The sequence below is a fragment of the Hylobates moloch genome, unplaced genomic scaffold, assembly GCF_009828535.3.
Source record: "Hylobates moloch isolate HMO894 unplaced genomic scaffold, HMol_V3 SCAFFOLD_8, whole genome shotgun sequence".
Classification (NCBI taxonomy): Eukaryota; Metazoa; Chordata; class Mammalia; order Primates; family Hylobatidae; genus Hylobates; species Hylobates moloch.
The window spans coordinates 34,043,578-34,062,174 of NW_026652283.1; the positions used below are offsets into that span (position 1 = coordinate 34,043,578).

Sequence of the window (18,597 nt, forward strand, 5' to 3'; positions counted from 1 at the left end):
CATGCACCTGTAGACCCAGCTACTTGGGAGGCTGAGGCAGGGAGGATCACCTGAGCCCAGCGAGATCAAGGCTACAGTGAGCTGTGATCACACCACTACACTTCAGCCTGGGCAAAAGAGTGGGGAAAAAAAAAAAAAGATTGTGCCACCCATCTGCCAAGAAGGATCTTGTTCCTCACTTCATGGCACTGCAGAACCTCATGTTAGTCATATCCTCATATCCTCCTCATTGTTGAGCCAGGGGAGAAAGGCAGGACTAGCCCACCTGGAAAAATCCAACCTTCTCTACAAAATGCATTGATTTGCTATGGGGTTATGCATACATTGGACAGCTCTGTTGTAAATTATAGATCAAGGACCCCGTGAAGCGTCATTGTATCCCTCTCTCATCCTTCCCTCCATGCCCTTAGAGTAAACTATGCCTAAACCAAAACAGATGAATGAACTGTTCTTCAGAGACCACAGTCTCATAGCCTACCACTGTCACTTTCTTGGACCCTTCACAGAAATTATTCCATACTGTGTGGCTAAAGCTGTCACAGTAGACCTATAGCTTTTATTTCTTAGACTTTTAGCTTGTATTTCCAGGGAACACCATTCCTTGTCCTGGACTTGTGGCCAGGGTTATGGGCACAATATATCCCACCTTAGAAGCTTTACAGGCTTACTCAAGATCTAGCCCTCTGTTTCGTCTCTATTTTAATCTGTGGTATTAACTAGCCACAGCTGGTCCTGAAATGAATACTCTGTATAGAGGTTGGCCTCCTGACCTATACCAGCTCTATTAACTTAGGTCTATGAGTAGGAAGAAACAGGCTGCTAGAGTCAGAGGTCTCACTGGATTTGTCTCTGGGTTCATTGGCAACAGCCCTATGCCAAGGCCTCAGTGCTCAGGATCTGGCTTTGCTGTTTCCTTCAGACTCCTTACCAAGTCCACACGACTGACGATGACACGGAATGCAGTCTGGGCCCTGTCAAATCTCTGCCGAGGGAAGAACCCACCCCCAGAGTTTGCAAAGGTGAGAGAGCTACTTACTAGACCCTGAGTGACATCAGGTTCCTTCATATGGAGTTTTTAAGTCTTTGGGATACTCCTTGGAGTCTCAAATCATGGGAAGCTGGAAGAAGCAATTGTTGGTGAAGTAGATGATCTTGTGTACCTGGGTAGTAAAGTGAAAAGGTAGACCTAAATGTTTAATGTAGTAGTGATCCCTAGGGTCTGGAATTACTTGTGTGTGTGTGTTGGGAGGGGCGGTGGTTGCAATGTTAGGGTTCGTGATAAAGCTGATATAGTCTTGTCCCCCTATGAGTCTTTCTCACTCTGCGTCCCACAGGTCTCTCCTTGTTTGCCTGTACTGTCTCGCCTACTCTTCAGCAGCGACTCGGACTTGCTGGCAGATGCTTGCTGGGCCCTTTCTTATCTGTCTGATGGCCCCAATGAGAAGATCCAGGCAGTCATAGACTCTGGAGTCTGCCGGAGATTGGTAGAGCTGCTGATGTGAGTGGTCTTAGAAGGGGTACAGGTTCTGGCTGGGCACGGTGGCTCACATTTACAATCCCAGCACTTTGGGAGGCCAAGGTGGGCAGATCACAAGGTCAGGAGTTCGAGACCAGCCTGACCAACATGGTGAAACCCTGTCTCTACTAAAAACACAAAAATTAGCTGGGCGCGGTGGCAGACGCCTGTAATCCCAGCTACTTGGGAGGCTGAGGCAAGAGAATCATTTGAGCCCTGGAGGCAGAGGTTGCAGTGAGCCGAGATCGCGCCATTGCACTCCAGCCTGGGTGACAGAGCAAGACTCCATCTCAAAGGGAAAAAAAGAATCCCAGCACTTTGGGAGGCTGAGGTGGGTGGATCACGAGGTCAGGAGATCGAGACCATCCTGGCTAACATGGTGAAACCCCGTCTCTACTAAAAATACAAAAAATTAGCCGGGCGTGGTGGCGGGTGCCTATAGTCCCAGCTACTCGGGAGGCTGAGGCAGGAGAATGGCGTGAACCCGGGAGGTGGAGCTTGCAGTGAGCCAAGATCACGCCACTGCACTCTAGCCTGGGTGACAGAGTGAGACTCTGTCTCAAAAAAGAAAAAAAAGAAAGAGTACAGGTTCCTTAAGCTTCTCCAGGCTCAGACTAAAGAGAGAGAATTGGCAGGGCCGAAAATGGTGTGCTGGCCTTCTGCTGATCAGATCTCCCTCCTCTGTAGGCACAATGATTACAAAGTGGCTTCTCCTGCCCTGAGAGCTGTGGGTAACATCGTTACTGGGGATGACATCCAGACCCAGGTAAGAAAGAGGAGGGTGCAGGATCTTAGACCAGCTATGGAAGAGCTTGTGGAGAGCTGCCTGTGGACAAAAGCCTTTTCCTGCAAAGGGCTGCGGTCCTGATGGAAGGCACTATGGTCTAAGAAAGTGTGGGCTTGAGTGAAAAGTTCCAGCTCTGTTATTCTCTAAGCAGTCATGGGAAACTTGGTTCCTTCTTTTCTTCCATAAATTGGGAACAAATCATCATCTAATGGGTGAAGGAAAACTAAATGGAATAACTGGACTTACCACCTGGGACATTGTGAGGTAGTTAAGTTTGAGTCATGGTCCCTTTGAGATACTGAAAGCTATGGAACTCCACTCCTACTTCCTAGATCTTTAGGGTCTCATGGTTGTCATGGACCTTGGATTAATCTTTTGTAAATAACCCCTCTGGTGAGGGCATAGTAAACAAGATTCCCCTGCTCAAAGGCTAGAGATTTGGGTATTCTTTGGGTTTTGAGTAGCGGGCATAATTCTGTGGGATTCTGGACAGGTTCCTTAACAGGTGAGTAGTCTCACTCAAACCCACACACTCATTTTCTGGGTTACTTTGTATATGTATATGCATGTACTTTAAAATACAACATAAAATTTACCATTTTAACCATTGGCATAAAGTACATTCACATTGTTTTTCTGTTATTGCCACTAGCCAGCTACAGAATTTTTTTATCATCTCTAACTGAAACTCCTTACACATTAAACAGTAACTCCCCATTCTCCCTTCCCCTAGTGCCTAGTAACCACCATTCTATTTTCTGTCTCTGTGAGTTTGAGTGCTCTAAGTACCTCATGTAAGTGGAATCATACAGTGTTTATTCTTTCTCGTCTGGTTTGTTTCACTTAGCCTAGTATCTTTAAAATTCGTCCATGTTGTAGCATGCATCAGAACGCCTTTGAAAGGCTGAATGATATTCCACTGTATGTATATACCGTATTTTATTTATCCATTTATCCATCGATAGACATTTGGGTTGTTTCCACCTTTTGGCTATTGTGAATAATGGTGCTATGAACATTGTTGTACAAATATTTGTTCAAGTCCCTGTTTTCAGTCCTTTTGGGTATATACCCAGAGTGGAATTGCTGGATCATGTTCTAATTTTATGCTTAATTTTTTTGAGGGGCCACCATACTGTTTTGCACAGCTGCTGTGCCATCTTACATTCCCACCAACAATGCAGCATGTTCCAGTTTCCCCACAGCCTTGCCAACAGTTGTTATTTTCCTTTTTTTTTTTTTTTTTTTGGATAATACCCACCCTAATGGGTGTGAAGTGATATTTCATTGTGGTTTTGATTTGCATTTTTCTAATGATTAGTAATGTTGAGCATCTTTTCATATGCTTATTGGCCATCTGTGTATTTTTTTTTTTTGGACACATGTCTATTCAAGTCCTTTGCTCATGTTTTAATTGGGTTGTTGAGTTTTCTGGTTGTTCAATTTTAGGAGTTCTTCATATGTTCTGGATATTAATCTCTTATCAGACACATGTTTTGCAAATATTTTCTCTTGTTCTGTGGTTTTATCTTTTAACTTTGTTGTCTTTTAAAAAAAAAAAAAACTTTAATTTTTTAAGATTGAGACAGAGTCTCTCTTTGTCACCCAGGCTAGAGTGCAATGATGCCATCTCGGCTCACTGCAACCTCTGCCTCCTGAGCTCAAAGCAATCCTTCCACCTCAGCCTCCCAAGTAGCTGGGACTACAGGCATGCACCATCACGCCTAGCTAATTTTTTGAATTTGTTTTTTTTTTTGGAGAGACAGGGTTTTACCATGTTGCCCAGGCTAGTCTTGAACTGCTAGGCTTAAGCAATCCTCCCACCTTGGCTTCTCAAAGTGCTGGGATTACAGGCATGAAGCCACCTCACCCAGACCAACTTTCTTTTCTTTTTTAATTTTTTTTAGAGGGTCTCACTGTGTTGCCCCAGCTGGCCTTGAACTCCTGTGCTGAGGTGATCCTACTGCCTCAGCCTCCTGAGTAGCTGGGACTGCAGGTGCATACCACTGTGCCCAGCTTACTCCAATGTCTTGATGCACAAAAGTTTTTCATTTTGATTAAGTCCAGTTTACCTGGGCCAGGTGCAGTGGCTCACGCCTGTAATTCCAGCACTTTGGGAGGCTGAGGTGGGAGGATCACTTGAGCCCAGAAGTTTGAGACCAGCCCTGCAACATGGGAAGACCCTGTCTCTACAAAAAAAAATGTTTTTTAATTAGCAGGGTACGGTGGCACCCTGCTACTCAGGAGTCCCCAGCTACTCAGGAGGCTGAAGTAGAAGGATTGCTTGAGACTGGGAGGTCAAGGCTGCAGTAAGCCATGATCATGCCACTGCACTCCAGCCTAGGCAACAGAGTGAGACCCTGTTTCAAGAAAAAAAATGAGGCCAGGCACAGTGGCTCACGCCTGTAATCCCAACACTTTGGGAGGCCGAGGCAGGCAGATCACCTGAGGTCAGGAGCTCGAGACCAGCCTGGCCAACATGATGAAACCCCATCTCTACTAAAAATAAAAAAATTATCCGGGCGTGGTGGTGGGCGTCTGTAATCTCAGCTATTCGGGAGGCTGAGGCTGGAGAATCACTTGACCCTGGGAGGCGGAGGTTGCAGTGAGCCGAGATTGTGCCATTGCACTCCAGCCTGGGCGTCAGAGCGAGACTGTGTCTCAAAAAAAAAAAAAAAAAAGAAAGAAAGAAAAACATTAAAAAAATTAAAAACAGTTTAATTTTTCTTTTGTTTCCTGTGCGTTTGGTGTTCTAGGTCATTCTTAACTGTTCAGCCCTACCTTGCCTTCTCCACTTGTTGAGCAGTCCCAAGGAATCAATCCGGAAGGAAGCTTGCTGGACTATTTCAAATATTACTGCTGGCAACAGGGCTCAAATACAGGTAAAACAGGCAGGGAGGTCAAGGGGCATGGGAAGTCATAGGAACATGGGAGGTTGTTGGAATATTTGCTTTCAGAAGAAAGCATTTGTTTCCCTTTAAAAATTGGAGTCAATTGGCCGGGCACGGTGGCTCATGCCTGTAGACCCAGCACTTTGGGAGGCCGAGGTGGGCGGATCATGAGGTCAGGAGTTTGAGACCATCTTGACCAACATGGTGAAACCCCATCTGTACTAAAAATACAAAAATCAGACTGGTGTGGTGGCAGGCACCTGTAATCTTAGCTATTCGGGAGGCTGAGGCAGGAGAATTGCTTGAACCCGGGAGGCAAAGGTTGCAGTGAGCTGAGATCACGCCACTGCACTCCAGCCTGGGCAACAGAGCGAGACTCCATCTCAAAAAAAAAAAAAAAAAGAGAGAGGCTGGGCGCGGTGGCTGACAATCCCAGCACTTTGGGAGGCTGAGGTGGGCGGATCACGAGGTCAGGAGATCAAGACCATCCTGGCTAACGTGGTGAAACCATGTCTCTACTAAAAATACAAAAAAAAAAAAAAAAAATTAGCCGGGCGTGGTGGCAGGCGCCTGTAGTCCAGCTAGTCAGAAGGCTGAGGCAGGAGAATGGCGTGAACCTGGTAGGTGGAGCTTGCAGTGAGCTGAGATCGCGCCAGTGCACTCCAGCCTGGGTGACAGAGCAAGACTGTCTCAGAAAAAAAAAAAAAAAGAAAGAAAGAAATTGGAGTCAGTGTGTACTATTGGTCAAAGAAGCTGTGTAACCAAAACTGGGTTCTTCTGTATAGCCTGTCACCTATATAGGAAGAACAAAAGAAAACTCCCAGAATGGGGAAGATGTCTAAGTCTTAGCTGATTTGGGGACTAGATTTATTTATCATGCTGAAATGACTTTCTCCTTCCATCTGCCTTCTCTCCATCCTCTCTCAGGCTGTTATAGATGCAAATATCTTCCCTGTGTTGATCGAAATCCTTCAGAAAGCAGAGTTTCGTACAAGGAAAGAGGCAGCCTGGGCCATCACCAATGCCACATCAGGAGGAACCCCTGAGCAGATCAGGTATTACATTCCTTTCCCATTGTCTTGAATGATATGGATGCTCTCCCTGTTTGCTCATGGTTTACAGGTGACCTGTAAACTGCTCTTGCTCAGACAGGTCTGCCCCCTAGTCTCACTGTAATAGAATTTTACTGGTAAACTGCTACAGTGTCACTAGAATCTGGAATAGATTCCACGTAAGCCACGTGGGAATCTATTCCAGATTCCAGTGACACTGTAACAGTTTACCAGTTTTCCCTTCTGGAGAAGAGAAACATGAGATGGACATCCATCCTTTCTCTACCTTTTCCTATCCAACAGAGAACTGAAATCTATGTAGTTCTCAATTCAAATGAAGGGGAACCGTGCTATGGCTCACTCAAAACAGTTTCTTCAGCCTGGCCAACATAAGAAGACTCTATCTCTACGAAAGATACAAAAATTAGCCGGGCGTGGTGGCATGTGCCTGTAGTCCCAGCTGAGGTGGGAGGATGGCTTGAGCCTGGAAGGTCAAGGCTGCAGTGAGCTGTGATTGTAGCACTGCACTCCAACCTGAGTGACAGAGCCAGAGTCTGTCACACACAAAAAAAGCAAGCAAGCTGGTGTAGTGGCTCATGTCTGTTATCGCAGCACCTTGGGAAGCTGAAGCAGGAGGATCCTTTAAACCCAGGAGTTCAAGACTAGCCTGGGCGACATAGGGACTTTGTCTCATGTGTACAAAAATGTAAAAATTAGCAGGTTGTAGTGGCATGTGCCTGTGGCCACAGCTACTCAGTAGGCTAAAGCAGGAGGATCACCTGAGCCCAGGAGGTCACAGCTGTAATAAGCCGTGATTGTGCCACTACACTCCAGCCTTTGCTACAGAGCAAGGTCCTGTCTCAAACAGAAAAGCAGCTGCTTTGGGAAATTGATTTGGGGTATGAGACTTGAAAGAAGCTAATAGAAAGCTATTTTGTGTATGTGTGCTCTTTTTGAGACCGCAGCCTCTGCCTCCCAGGTTCAAGCAATTCTTCTGCTTTAGCCTCCTGAGTAGCTGGGATTACAGGTGCGTGCCACCACGCCCGGCTAATTTTTTGTATTTGTAGTAGAAACGGGGTTTCACCACGTTAGCAGGCTGGTCTTGAACTCCTGACGTAAGATGATCCTCCCACCTTGGCCTCCCAAAGTGCTGGGATTATAGGCATGAGCCACCTGGCCTGTGTACTCTTTTATTTTAGTTTCCATTATCTGAACATTAGTGGAAAGTGGTGGGAATAGATAAGTGTTTTGCCCTTCACTTGTTGCCTATTAAGGGGAGCATAGTTAGTATATATAAAGCCTTAGGAGAAAAGAGATAGCTGTTGAGTTAAGCTTTGAAGGATAAATATGGGATTGTAAAAGGCCTCTTAGACAGGGAAAAGCATAAGTAAAGGTACAAGAATCAGAAACCTGGAGACCTTTACAAGTGTGACTAGAATGTATTGTCCTTGGGAGGGAATAATGGGAGGCAGAGCTAGAAAGGAAGTAGGAGCCAGATTGCAGAGCATGCAGGCTGGGCTGGCTTGTGGTATTATGGTATTGTTGTGCCACAGAGTTTGGAGTCCAGGGAAATAGGGAGCCTGTGAGAAATGTTAAGCAGGGAAGTGATGTGTTCAGAGGGGTCGTATTGCAGCCAAGGAGACATTAGAGGCAAGGAGGAGGAGTGTTTGGTAGCATCCACATGTGACATGAACTAGACCAATATCAATAGGAAGGTAGAGAGATAGAGAAAGGATAAGCGGTTATCAAGGCTCAGTAAGAGTAGAGGCTCACACCTGTAATCCCAGCACTTTGGGAGGCCAAGGTGGGAGGATCGCTTGAGACCAGGAATTTGCGGCCAGCCTGGGCAACATGAGGCTTTGTCTCTACAAAAAATAAAAAAAAATTAGCTGAGAATGGTGGCACACACCTGTAGTCCCAGCTGTTTGGGAGGCTGAGGCAGGAGGATCACTTGAGCCCAGGAGTTTGAGGCTGCAGTGAGCTGGGATTGCACCACTGCACCCCAGCCTGGGTGACAGAGCAAGACCTGTCTCAAAAAAAAAAAAAGAGAGAGACTTAGTTGGGGAACACTCATTCTCTGGCATGGAATGGGGTGTTGCACAATTCTTTTTTTTTTTTCTTTTCTTTTTTTTTTTTTTTTTGAGACAGAGTCTCGCTCTGTCGCCCAGGCTGGAGTGCAGTGGCGTGATCTCGGCTCACTGCAAGCTCCGCCTCCCAGGTTCACACCATTCTCCTGCCCCAGCCTTCCGAGTAGCTGGGACTACAAGGTGCCTGCCACCACGCCCGGCTAATTTTTTTTTTTTTTTTTTTGTATTTTTTTAGTAGAGACGGGGTTTCACCGTGTTAGCCAGGATGGTCTCGATCTCCTGACATTGTGATCCGCCCACCTCAGCCTCCCAAAGTGCTAGGATTACAGGTGTGAACCACTGTGCCCGGCCTCACAATTCTTAAAAATAAGAAAATAAATTAGTAAGAATGGGTTGCTGAGAGTACAGGGCACCTGCCCAGCACTTCATGTGTCCTGTACTAGTTTAGAACTTGCCCGGTCTCTGGCCCCTAGGTACCTGGTCTCACTGGGCTGCATCAAACCCCTATGTGACTTGCTGACTGTAATGGATTCGAAGATTGTGCAAGTGGCCCTCAATGGACTGGAGAACATCCTGCGGCTTGGAGAGCAAGAGGGCAAGCGCAGTGGCTCAGGGGTCAATCCTTATTGTGGCCTCATAGAGGAAGCCTATGGTATGTGCCCTCTCCTCAATCTAGGTCAGAACCTGAGACTGTAGGCCTCCAACATGGTATACATATGTTGGTGGTGGCGGAGTGTGGGTTGGGGAGCATCCATAGCTTCCATGAGACTGACGTCTGTGTCTCCAGAACAGTTAAGAGCTCTTGCCCTAGCCAAGTTTCACCATCCACAGGGTTTCAGACGTTCCATGAGTATAACGGGGATGTACTGAGTAGCTGGGGTACAGCTAGGATTTGGATTTGGCTCATCTTTTGAGTTGAGAGTTGTCTCTCACCAGTTTCTTCTCCTTCTAAGGAGCGATAGGTCAATTCTCTTTCTGATAGGCTGTACCTATAGGAGTGCTGGATTGACTCATCATTCATCCCCGAGAGGCTGATGATTTGCCCAGGTCATGCTTCTAGTTTAAAGCAGAATCAGGACTTAGAGCCTCTGTAACTGACATTTTGGTCTCTTTCCTTTGGGATTCTGTAGTTTTGAGAAGAAATCTTAACTCTCCTCTTTCAGGTCCAAGAGTGATCTGATCATATGACTTGTGTTTGTAAGCACTAACATACCTCAGGGAAGGAAAAATAGGTAAATGTTTCACCTGCCCATAGAAAAGCACTCACACTTCCCTTTCCTTCCTTCTTACTACTGTAGGCTTGGATAAAATTGAGTTTCTCCAGAGCCACGAGAACCAGGAGATCTACCAGAAGGCCTTTGACCTCATTGAGCACTACTTTGGTGTAGAAGACGATGATAGCAGCCTGGCTCCCCAAGTGGATGAAACGCAACAGCAGTTCATCTTCCAGCAGCCTGAGGCCCCCATGGAGGGCTTCCAGCTATAATATCTGCCTCCGGGGAGGGGAGGGGATGGGAAGCACCACCAGCCAGCGGAAGAGCAGCCCTCTGGTGGGCGGGAAACCAGTGTCCCCACCATCAGCCACCACACACCTCTGCTGCCCTGGAGACTGTGCTCTTGACCTGCTCCGCCCCCTTCCCTGGAGGGAGCACCCTCTGGACAGACAGAACCATCTGAGGCTCACCTTTGGGTTTTGTGACAAGAAGGGGACGTGTTGGGTTTTTCTTCCTTACACTATATTTTGGCTGCACACATGTCTTTAACCCAGGAGCCCAGGGGTAGACAAAGGACTAAGGTAATCAATTTGCACCTTTTTTTATTTTTTATTTTTTTTCTTTTTTCTTCAGTGGTGACTTCCTTCCCTTGATCTTTTTTCATTCTCCCCGGCCCTCTGCCCTGATCTGTGTAACTGTTATCTTGGGTACTTGAGCAGATGGCATATTCCAGAGGTGGGAGGTGGGAGGGCAAGGGAGAAATCCAAAACAAAGTGTTCTTGCTCTGACAGAATATTAATCTTGTACGCTTGGATTATTTAATTTTTTTTTCTTTTGCACATTTTTCTTGTATTAAGATTGCTCTTCCCAAGAGCCACAAGTTTCTGGTTTTAGTAAACCCAGCTGCCTGCATTGCCTGAGACTAGAGGCTGGGGAGGCTACCATGAAACAAAGGTCCCTCCCTCCCTCTGACTCTTTGCCCAGACCTCTCTAGTTTGGGAGTTCCTCCTCACTCTCCTGGAGTGTCACGTATACCAGTGGGAGTGCAGGGGAGGAGCACAGGCCTTCAGATGGGGCTTCCGACGTGTAGCTACTGATCCCATATTTCCTACTCACCTTCCAAATGGTGCGACCCAACTTCATTTGTTTACTTGAAAATTCCCCCTCGAGGTTGAGAGAACCTCTGAGGTGGCTGTATTTTCTCCTAAGCTTGAGACGGGGCTGTGGTCCTTCCTTTCTCCTGAGGAGAAAGTCCTTGCTCTGGTGACCTGTAAGTTGCAGAGGAGGGTGGAGTGAGAGTGTCATGTATTGGGATAGTCAGGGATCCCTGCTTTTGGCCTTTCTTCTTCTTCCTCTTCCATAGTTGGATCATGTATATTTTACTTCTAAAGGAGAGAATGTCAAAAAGTTCTGTATTTTTTTATATTCTATATATTAGGTAGGTCAATCTTAATTGGTCTCAAGAGGAAGAACTGTCTGTCATTTCTGTAAGTAGGATACTGTGAGGAAGACCAAAAAGAGATGTGGATGCTTTCTCACTCAGGAGGCCTGAGCTTGGTCCTTTTCCTCTCTGCTTGGATTCTGGACCACCACCTGGGACCAGCCTTCAGCTCTGGAACCTTCATAAAGCAGGTCAGCGTGGCCTGGTTGTCCCAGGACCTGAAGGGAGCAAGGATGGCCTCAGGGCCTGGTGAAGTCTGCTACTCTGTCCTTACTGTGGAACATCCTGCTTGTATCAGGAAACTCAGATGCAGTTTGCCTTGTCAAATTCAATCTCAATGGCCATTGTCCACATAACTGATCACCCATGGCTGCCTCTCCTATTATCTATTATCACTGAAACTTAGTAGCCTGTTTTTTTTTTTTTTTTTTTTTTTTTTTTTTTTTTTTTTTTTTTAGAGCTATTGCTTATCTTCCCTGTTTGGCATCCTTGTACCTGGTTTGGGTTTTCCCTCCCTTGTACAGTTATAATCCAGATGCCTCTTCTTTCTGTTTGAATTACGGTAGTGCATTGCCTCAGTGGCTTGCCTGTGCCTCTGGGTGGATTACATACGATAGTAAGCCCACCTGTTTGGATGGGAGTAGAGGAAGTTGGTGTAGACCAGCTGTGGAGCTGAAGGCACAGTCTGCCCCACCCCCACCTCCCCCCTGTGGTTAGTCAGAGGCATCCTGCTCCAAGCTCTGCTTTTCCTTCCTCTGAAACAATGCCATGCTTGCTTCTATTGCTATACATCTCCTTCTGGCTCAGGTGAAATCCATGCCCTTCTGCTTATAGACCTAAAGTTCAGGCACTTACTGTTGGCCATTGGTCTTGAATTTGCCTTCTCCTAGTGCTGCGGTCCCACTTCAAAGCCATTTTCTGAGGAGGATGGTTTAGGGCTGGCAGTTGTCCTTGAAAAATCACACCCATGTTGTACCACCTTGGTGAGTCAGATGCCACTCATCAGCTTGGGAATGATGGCTGCCAACTCCCAATCTCCCAGGAAGGCAGGGGGCAGAATCTTTTTTTCACTCGGCCTGCTACCTCCATTACAAAACCATTCTCTTACAGTTAAAAAAAAAAGAAAAAGCCCTCCCCCACCCAACCCCGGCCCATTGTTCTCATCCAAAGGACAATTTAGTAGGATCTACTTTGTACATCCGAAGAAAGAGTTAAGTCCCTGATATAGGGACCAGTTTCTTAGTGTAAGACACACATCCTGCTTGTCCAGCTGTTCCTCCAAAATCTACTTTGGCTTCAGCTCCGGGTCCTGTACCAGATGGAAAATGTTTTTGGTCATCTGGCTGCTGCTTAAAGCCAGTTTTCCCTAAGAACTCCAAAGGCTAAAGTCTACTAGGGGCAGAGTGTGAGGATAGATTTCTAATCAGAGAAAAGTGGCCTCCAGGAGCTTTCATTTATGTCTTCTCCAGACCAGGTTTTCCTGTTACCTTCCTTTAATCCCCTTTCAACCAACAGGTGAAGTTCTTCCAGCCCACAGAGGCAGCAATATCTTTTCTATCTCCTGGTCTCCTTTGGCCATGTAATGAAGCAAAATATTATTTATTTAGCCCAGGCCTGAGAGCCACTGTTTGTGGACAGTCTTCATCTGGATTCCATACCCTGCCCTGAGCGAGGTCAGGCTCTCTGGTTATTGCCAGGATGGAGACCCCTGCCCCAGTCTGCTGTAGGGAATACCCTGATTAGTTGAGGCATGCTTTTGGAATCCTGGCTTGTTGGCATATGGCTGGTCTATCCTTTTTAAGATCTCTGGTTGGGGGTATCTAGATATGGATTAGGAGGGACAAGGAGTCTTTTTCTTGGCTAATGTGTTCAAATACTTTTTTGAACAGTGCCAGCCCCTCCAGGCATCCTACCCCCAAATCATCATCTTTAGTACTAACAGGGTCTCTGGTCTTAGAAGTCTGCCTTCAGATCCCAGCTTACCCCAGTGACTGCCTGGCCTTGATGTTGGCTGCAACCTTCTGATTGAACCACATGGATTCCACCCACAGCTGGCCAGGCTTGTTACATGGGTCAGGGAATACAAATAGCCCCCCCCAGGGAGCAGGTGTTGGCCTCAGTTTTCAGGGACCCTTGGTGTTCCTCCTTACCTAGAGCCCATTAATCTACCCCATCAACTCTCTGCCATGAAAGCCATCTTCCAGGAGCCCTGTTTTTTGGAGCTGAACTGCACAGATTATAGCTGCTATTGTACTTAAATAAGGGAGAGGAAAAAAGGTTCTCAGGCACAGACTTTCTATTTTTCTCAAGCCAAACCTGTTTAAAATGTCTAGCAGAATGAAGTGTATTTCCATTTTTTCATGTCTACCAGCCTTCCCCCACACCCTAAAGTTGTACTTGTTTCTAGCAAACTAGAAGGAAAGGATAGGAAAGCCTGGCACTACTAACCTCACCTCTCATACACCTCTTTGAAGGCCCCAGCTCTTTTGTTCAGGCCTCTCTTCTCCCCTAGACTCACTCAGCTTGGTATCCATCATCTTGAGCATTCTTCAGTAGATTCATCTAGGGTTCAGATTCCAGACTCTCAGCTGAAGACAGGGAGCCAATTTCCCCCAGGTCCCTGCAGGTAATCCAGAGACCCAGTAGGGAGAACAGGCTGGCTGGGGCATTAGGAATGTATGTACCTCTCTGCCTCCCTCACAGCCTGGAGAAGGGTGCAGGGCTCAGTGCACTAAACCATGGTTAAACATCTTCGATAGAACTACCCTAGAATTTAGTGAGTGTAAGACTGAGATACTGCTCAGAATAAATTTCTTCCATAGCCATTTAGGATTGCATGTTCTAGACCAACCTTGTCCAGTATGTTTTCTGTTTGAGCTTTTTCATTCTTTTGTTAAGCCAACAGGTTGAGAATTTGGCCCTGCTGGGATCCATGTAGTGGGCACTAGCAGCTCCTTGGCCAAGGCCTTCATAAATGATTCAGTCTCTCATTATCTGTCCTCTAGCCCCACACCCTGATGTAGACCGTGGCAAAGGAAGAACTTGAGGTCAAGACCAACCAAATCTGTGAATTAAAGCTGTTATTTTTTTCTCTGCAAGGGCACTTTGCTTCAGGTCTGGGCTATGTGCAGAACCTAAGCCGGCTGTGAGAGTTAGAAGAGGCAGCATTACATGTTAGGCCCAGAACACCATGGGAAAAGGTTTATGTAGCATATCTTAGTGGCCTGCCTAGCTGCCTCTGGGCCAGCCTGACTTCTCATGTCCACATTAGCTCATACCTGAACCCTGTTGCTGAATGCCAGCCCTGTTCTCCTGTAACTGTTATATATGCCATGGCCTGGGGGGCATTGAAGGAAGTAAGCTCTCAGAGATCCTAACACTGGCTGGGAGCCTCTGACTCAGAGCATGTCTTTAAAGAGTCCACATCTGGGCGCGGTGGCTCATGCCTGTAATCCCAGCACTTTGGGAGGCCGAGGCGGGCGGATCACGAGGTCAGGAGTTTGAGACCAGCCTGGCAACATAGTGAAACCCCATCTCTAATAAAAATACAAAAAATTAGCTGGGTGTGGTGGCAGGCGCCTGTAATCCCAGCTACTTGGGAGGCTGAGACAGGAGAATCACTTGAACCCAGGAGGCGGAGGTTACAGTGAGCCAAGATCATGCCACTGCACTCCAGCTCGGGTGACAGTGCAAGACTCCATCTCAAAAAAAAAAAAAAATCCACATCTTCAGCTGGGCACGGTGGCTCACGCCTGTAATCCTAGCACTTTGGGAGGCCGAGGCGGGCAGATCACTTGAGGTTAGGAGTTCAAACCAGCCTGACCAACATAGTAAAACCCCGTCCCTACAAAAAAATAAAAAATAAAAAAAATAAGCCAGGTGTGGTGGTGGGCACCTGTGATCTCAGCTACGTGGGAGGCTGAAGCAAGAGAATCTCTTGAACCCAGGAGGCAGAGGTTGCAGTGAGCCAAGATTGTGCCAGCCTGGGCAACAGGGCGAGACTCTGTCTCAAAAAAAAAAAAAAAAAAAAAAAAAAGTCCACATCTTCATGAACCCTCAGACTCTGGAGTTGAGTGTTGGCTTTTTTAGCCAGCTTTTGTGGGAATTGCCTTTGACCTATTAAAGAAGGAAAGTGGGTAATGGAGTCCCAGCCACTCGAGAGACTGGATATCCCCCAAGAATGGCTTGGGTTACCAGCTATGGACCCTTGGAAGATGAATCTAATCCTTCTCACTGGTTTTTCTTTGCAAATTCATTTGCTTTTATTTTTCTAATAACAATAAACTCTATTTTCCAGGTTCTCAGGGCCCCTGGGTAGACAGACACAGCTTAATTTCAGAGCAGACGTAGGCCAAGAAACCATGGCATTGAGTGTGCTGAGTCCAGACAAATGTTATTTATATACACATCCAAATTTGAAGAGAAAATGTATTTCTTTAGGTTTCAAACACTGTAATAGATATAAAGCAAAAATAAAAACCTGTTGCAAAGTTCTAAATTGTCTTCTTTGGCTTGGAGTGACCCTAGACTGGATTTGGGGGAAGAGAATGAGGAGGTGTTTAAACTTGTAGCTTAACAGTGGAAATAAGAGTTGTACCAACCTGCACCTGCTGTAAAGTTTTTTTCATCAACTTTATTGAAATATAATTGACATACAATAAACTGTACATATTTAAAGTATATACACTTTGATAAATTGAAACACATATGCACCCATAAAACAACCATAAGATAGTGAATATATCTATGACCTTCATAAGCCATAAGCTTCCCACTTGAGAATCCCTCCTTTCTGCCCCACCTCCAGCAACCACTGATCTGTGGCTATCACTGTAGCTTAGTTTGCATTTTCTAGAGTTTCTCTAAATGATTTTGACTTAGTTTCATCAGCACCACTCTACAGCCCTTTGAAACTTTTTTTTTTGAAATGGAGTTTTTTATTCTTGGCATCCAGGCTGGAGTACAATGGCGTGATCTCGGTTCACTGCAACCTCCGCCTCCCGGGTTCAAGCGATTCTCCTGCCTCAGGCTCCCAAGTAGCTGGGATTACAGGTGCCCGCCACCACGCCCAGCTAATTTTTGTATTTTTAGTAGAGACGGGGTTTCATGTTGGGCAGGCTGGTCTTGAACTCCTGACCTCAGGTGATCCGCCTGCCTCCGCCTCCCAAAGTGCTGGGATTACAGGCATGAGCCATCGTGCCCAGCCTGAACCTCTTAAGATCAAATAGTTCACAGACTCCTCCCTTCAGTTTAGATCAATTCCTAAAGCAGAGATTACAGACAAGCAGCCAGAAAGTTGATTGAACCCACAGGGTTTTGCTTGGCAGAGTGTGTTTAAGTTTGAATTAGTTGCCAACTTTTTTAAAAAAAATCAAGAAATGTCTGTCTTGAAAAAGACTGTCCTGAAGTCTCCATTTTTAAAAAGAGGCCAAGCACTGTGGCTCATGCCTGTAATCCCAACCCTTTGGGAGGCCAAGGCAGGAGGCTCACTTGAGGCCAGGAGTTCAAGACCAGCCTGGGCAGCAAAGTGAGATCTGTCTCTGCAAAAAAATTTAAAAGTTAGCTGGCTGTGGTGACACATACCTGTAATCCTAGCTACTTGGGAGGCTGGGGCAAGAGGATCACTTGAGTCCAGGTGGTCAAGTCTGCAGTAAGCTATCATGATCACTGCACTCCAGCCTCAGCAGCCGAGTAAAACCTGTCTAAAAAACAGAAAAATACTATCTGGCCCTACCTGGCCTGAGTTACTGCTTGGTAACAATGTGCAAGAGCTGCTGTATTTTACTGCAGTCACCACCTCTCTCTCAATCTGGCAGGTGCTAATATTGTTGCTATATATTGTTTATAGCAAAGGAGAAAGTAACTTGTTAACCCATGTTTCTGTCAATTCTTGCCTGTTCTCATTACCCAGCCAGCCCCTCTAGGCTACTGTTGACCCTTCTGCTACATCCTCTACCCCTCACCCCCTGCATACATTTTTATGTTCTTTATCTCACCTAGAACACCCTCGTTATACAGAAATCTATCAAGGCCTGATTTATATGGTGCCTTCTCAAGAGATTTCCAGAATGCTTTTCTAGAAATAATCAGAGCCTTGGTTTGAGGACACCTAGATTCCAAACCTTTCTGAGCCTCAGTTCCATCATTATACTACAAGTTGAATATCTCTTATCCAACATGCTTGGGACCAGAAGTGTTTCGAATTTGGGATTTTCTCAAATTTTACCGGTTGAGCTTCCCTAATCTGAAAATCTGAAATCCAACATGCACTGCTCTGAAGTCTTTCACTGAGCCTTTGGGGGAAATATTTAACATCCTAACAGCCCTAAACCAATGTTCAATTAGCACAACAGTTTACAATCTTCTCTACCCACAGCCTGATGCGAGGCTCTGGGACTAGAATATTTAGCCAACAGTTCTTGCAAAATTCACTGACTTATAAGCAAATAGTAATTTCAACACCTCACTGCTAATGCTGTAACAGAACTCTGCAGACCTAGGGAGCAAGTACGGATTGCAGAGCACTGGGAAGGCTCTAAAGTGACCTTTGAGCTGGGCCTCAAAAAATTTGGGGTTTGGCAAAAGCCAAATCTCTTAGGCTTCAAATTCCAGGCACAAGGATTGTTGGGTTTGATTTCATTATCCAGAAGCAATGGGGATACAGAATTGTGATCTCACGTGTAGGGAATTGTGGGGGTTTTTTCTACTTTAACCCCAGTGAGACTTTGTAGAGTGTGGGATAGAGAAAAGGCTCGTGAATATGCCTGAAGCCTAACTCAGCACCTTTCTGAGGAACTGACTGCCAAAATGGTAATGGAGAGGGGAAAATATGACCTACTTTCACAAGTTACCTTGACTGCCTCAGGGAAACCTGCTGTGGTAGTGTTTCTTCTGGGTGACAGGGTGAAAGACCAGGTAATTACCAGGGTGCTGGTGTCAGACTTACCAGTTTTGAATCCCTGTTTTAACCACTCACTATCGATGTGACCTTGGACAAGTTACCTAACCTTTCTCTTACTGTCCTTTTCCGTAAAATGGGGATAACAGATAGTAGTTATTTCTGTGAGTGGTTATGAGAACCAAGCTATTAGATACCGGGAAAGCACACAGTAAGCGTTCAAGGAACTGCTATTGTTACTAAAAGCCTCCTTTGGAAGAAGGACGTTGAGGCCCAGAGAGAGAAAAGAACGTCCAGCCACACAGCAAATCCGTGATGAAGTTGGGACTGGAGTATGGGTCTCCTGAGTCTCAGCCCAGGACTCCATCCCTCTTCCCGAGTCCTCGGAGTTCCTGGATGGAGTCACATTTGTTCACGGCCAGGGAGGAAGGTTTGATGGAGGCCTGCAGGAAACAGTAACCAGGCTCAAGGCTTTGGGAGTTGAAGCATAGCTTCTGCGAGATAGAAACAAGGTTGACATGGGCACTCGTGCAGAATGACGGGCTCCTTTCGGACTCCCAGGACTACAGCCCCTTATGCACCTTGGGATCCGCGGCCAGCCCCTGCGTAAGGAGGGACGCGTAGTCTTTTCCCCGCCCCGCCCTCCCGGCGCGCCCGCCTCCGAGGCCGCCCTCGCTTCGTCCTTCCCAGCAAGCTCCGCGCCGGCGCCGG

General features: G+C 46.4%; 1 protein-coding gene across 4 annotated transcripts in view; it reads left to right on the plus strand.

Annotated features, from left to right (window-relative positions):
* The window catches only part of KPNA6 (karyopherin subunit alpha 6), a 72,578-nt gene extending 57,092 nt beyond the window's left edge, over positions 1 to 15,486 (plus strand). For 3 of the 4 annotated variants that reach the window (XM_032160064.2, XM_058442454.1, XM_058442455.1), the window contains 7 exons: positions 920 to 1,019; positions 1,335 to 1,498; positions 2,204 to 2,282; positions 5,060 to 5,185; positions 6,122 to 6,249; positions 8,807 to 8,985; positions 9,632 to 11,395. In XM_032160064.2, coding sequence (XP_032015955.1) covers positions 920 to 1,019; positions 1,335 to 1,498; positions 2,204 to 2,282; positions 5,060 to 5,185; positions 6,122 to 6,249; positions 8,807 to 8,985; positions 9,632 to 9,819 — 964 coding nt within the window. In that variant the 3' untranslated portion in view covers positions 9,820 to 11,395. Of the gene's footprint in view, positions 1 to 919; positions 1,020 to 1,334; positions 1,499 to 2,203; positions 2,283 to 5,059; positions 5,186 to 6,121; positions 6,250 to 8,806; positions 8,986 to 9,631 lie in introns of all 4 variants that reach the window. The other variant, XM_032160063.2, reaches the window with a different exon arrangement.
* The last annotated feature ends 3,111 nt before the right edge of the window (positions 15,487 to 18,597 follow it).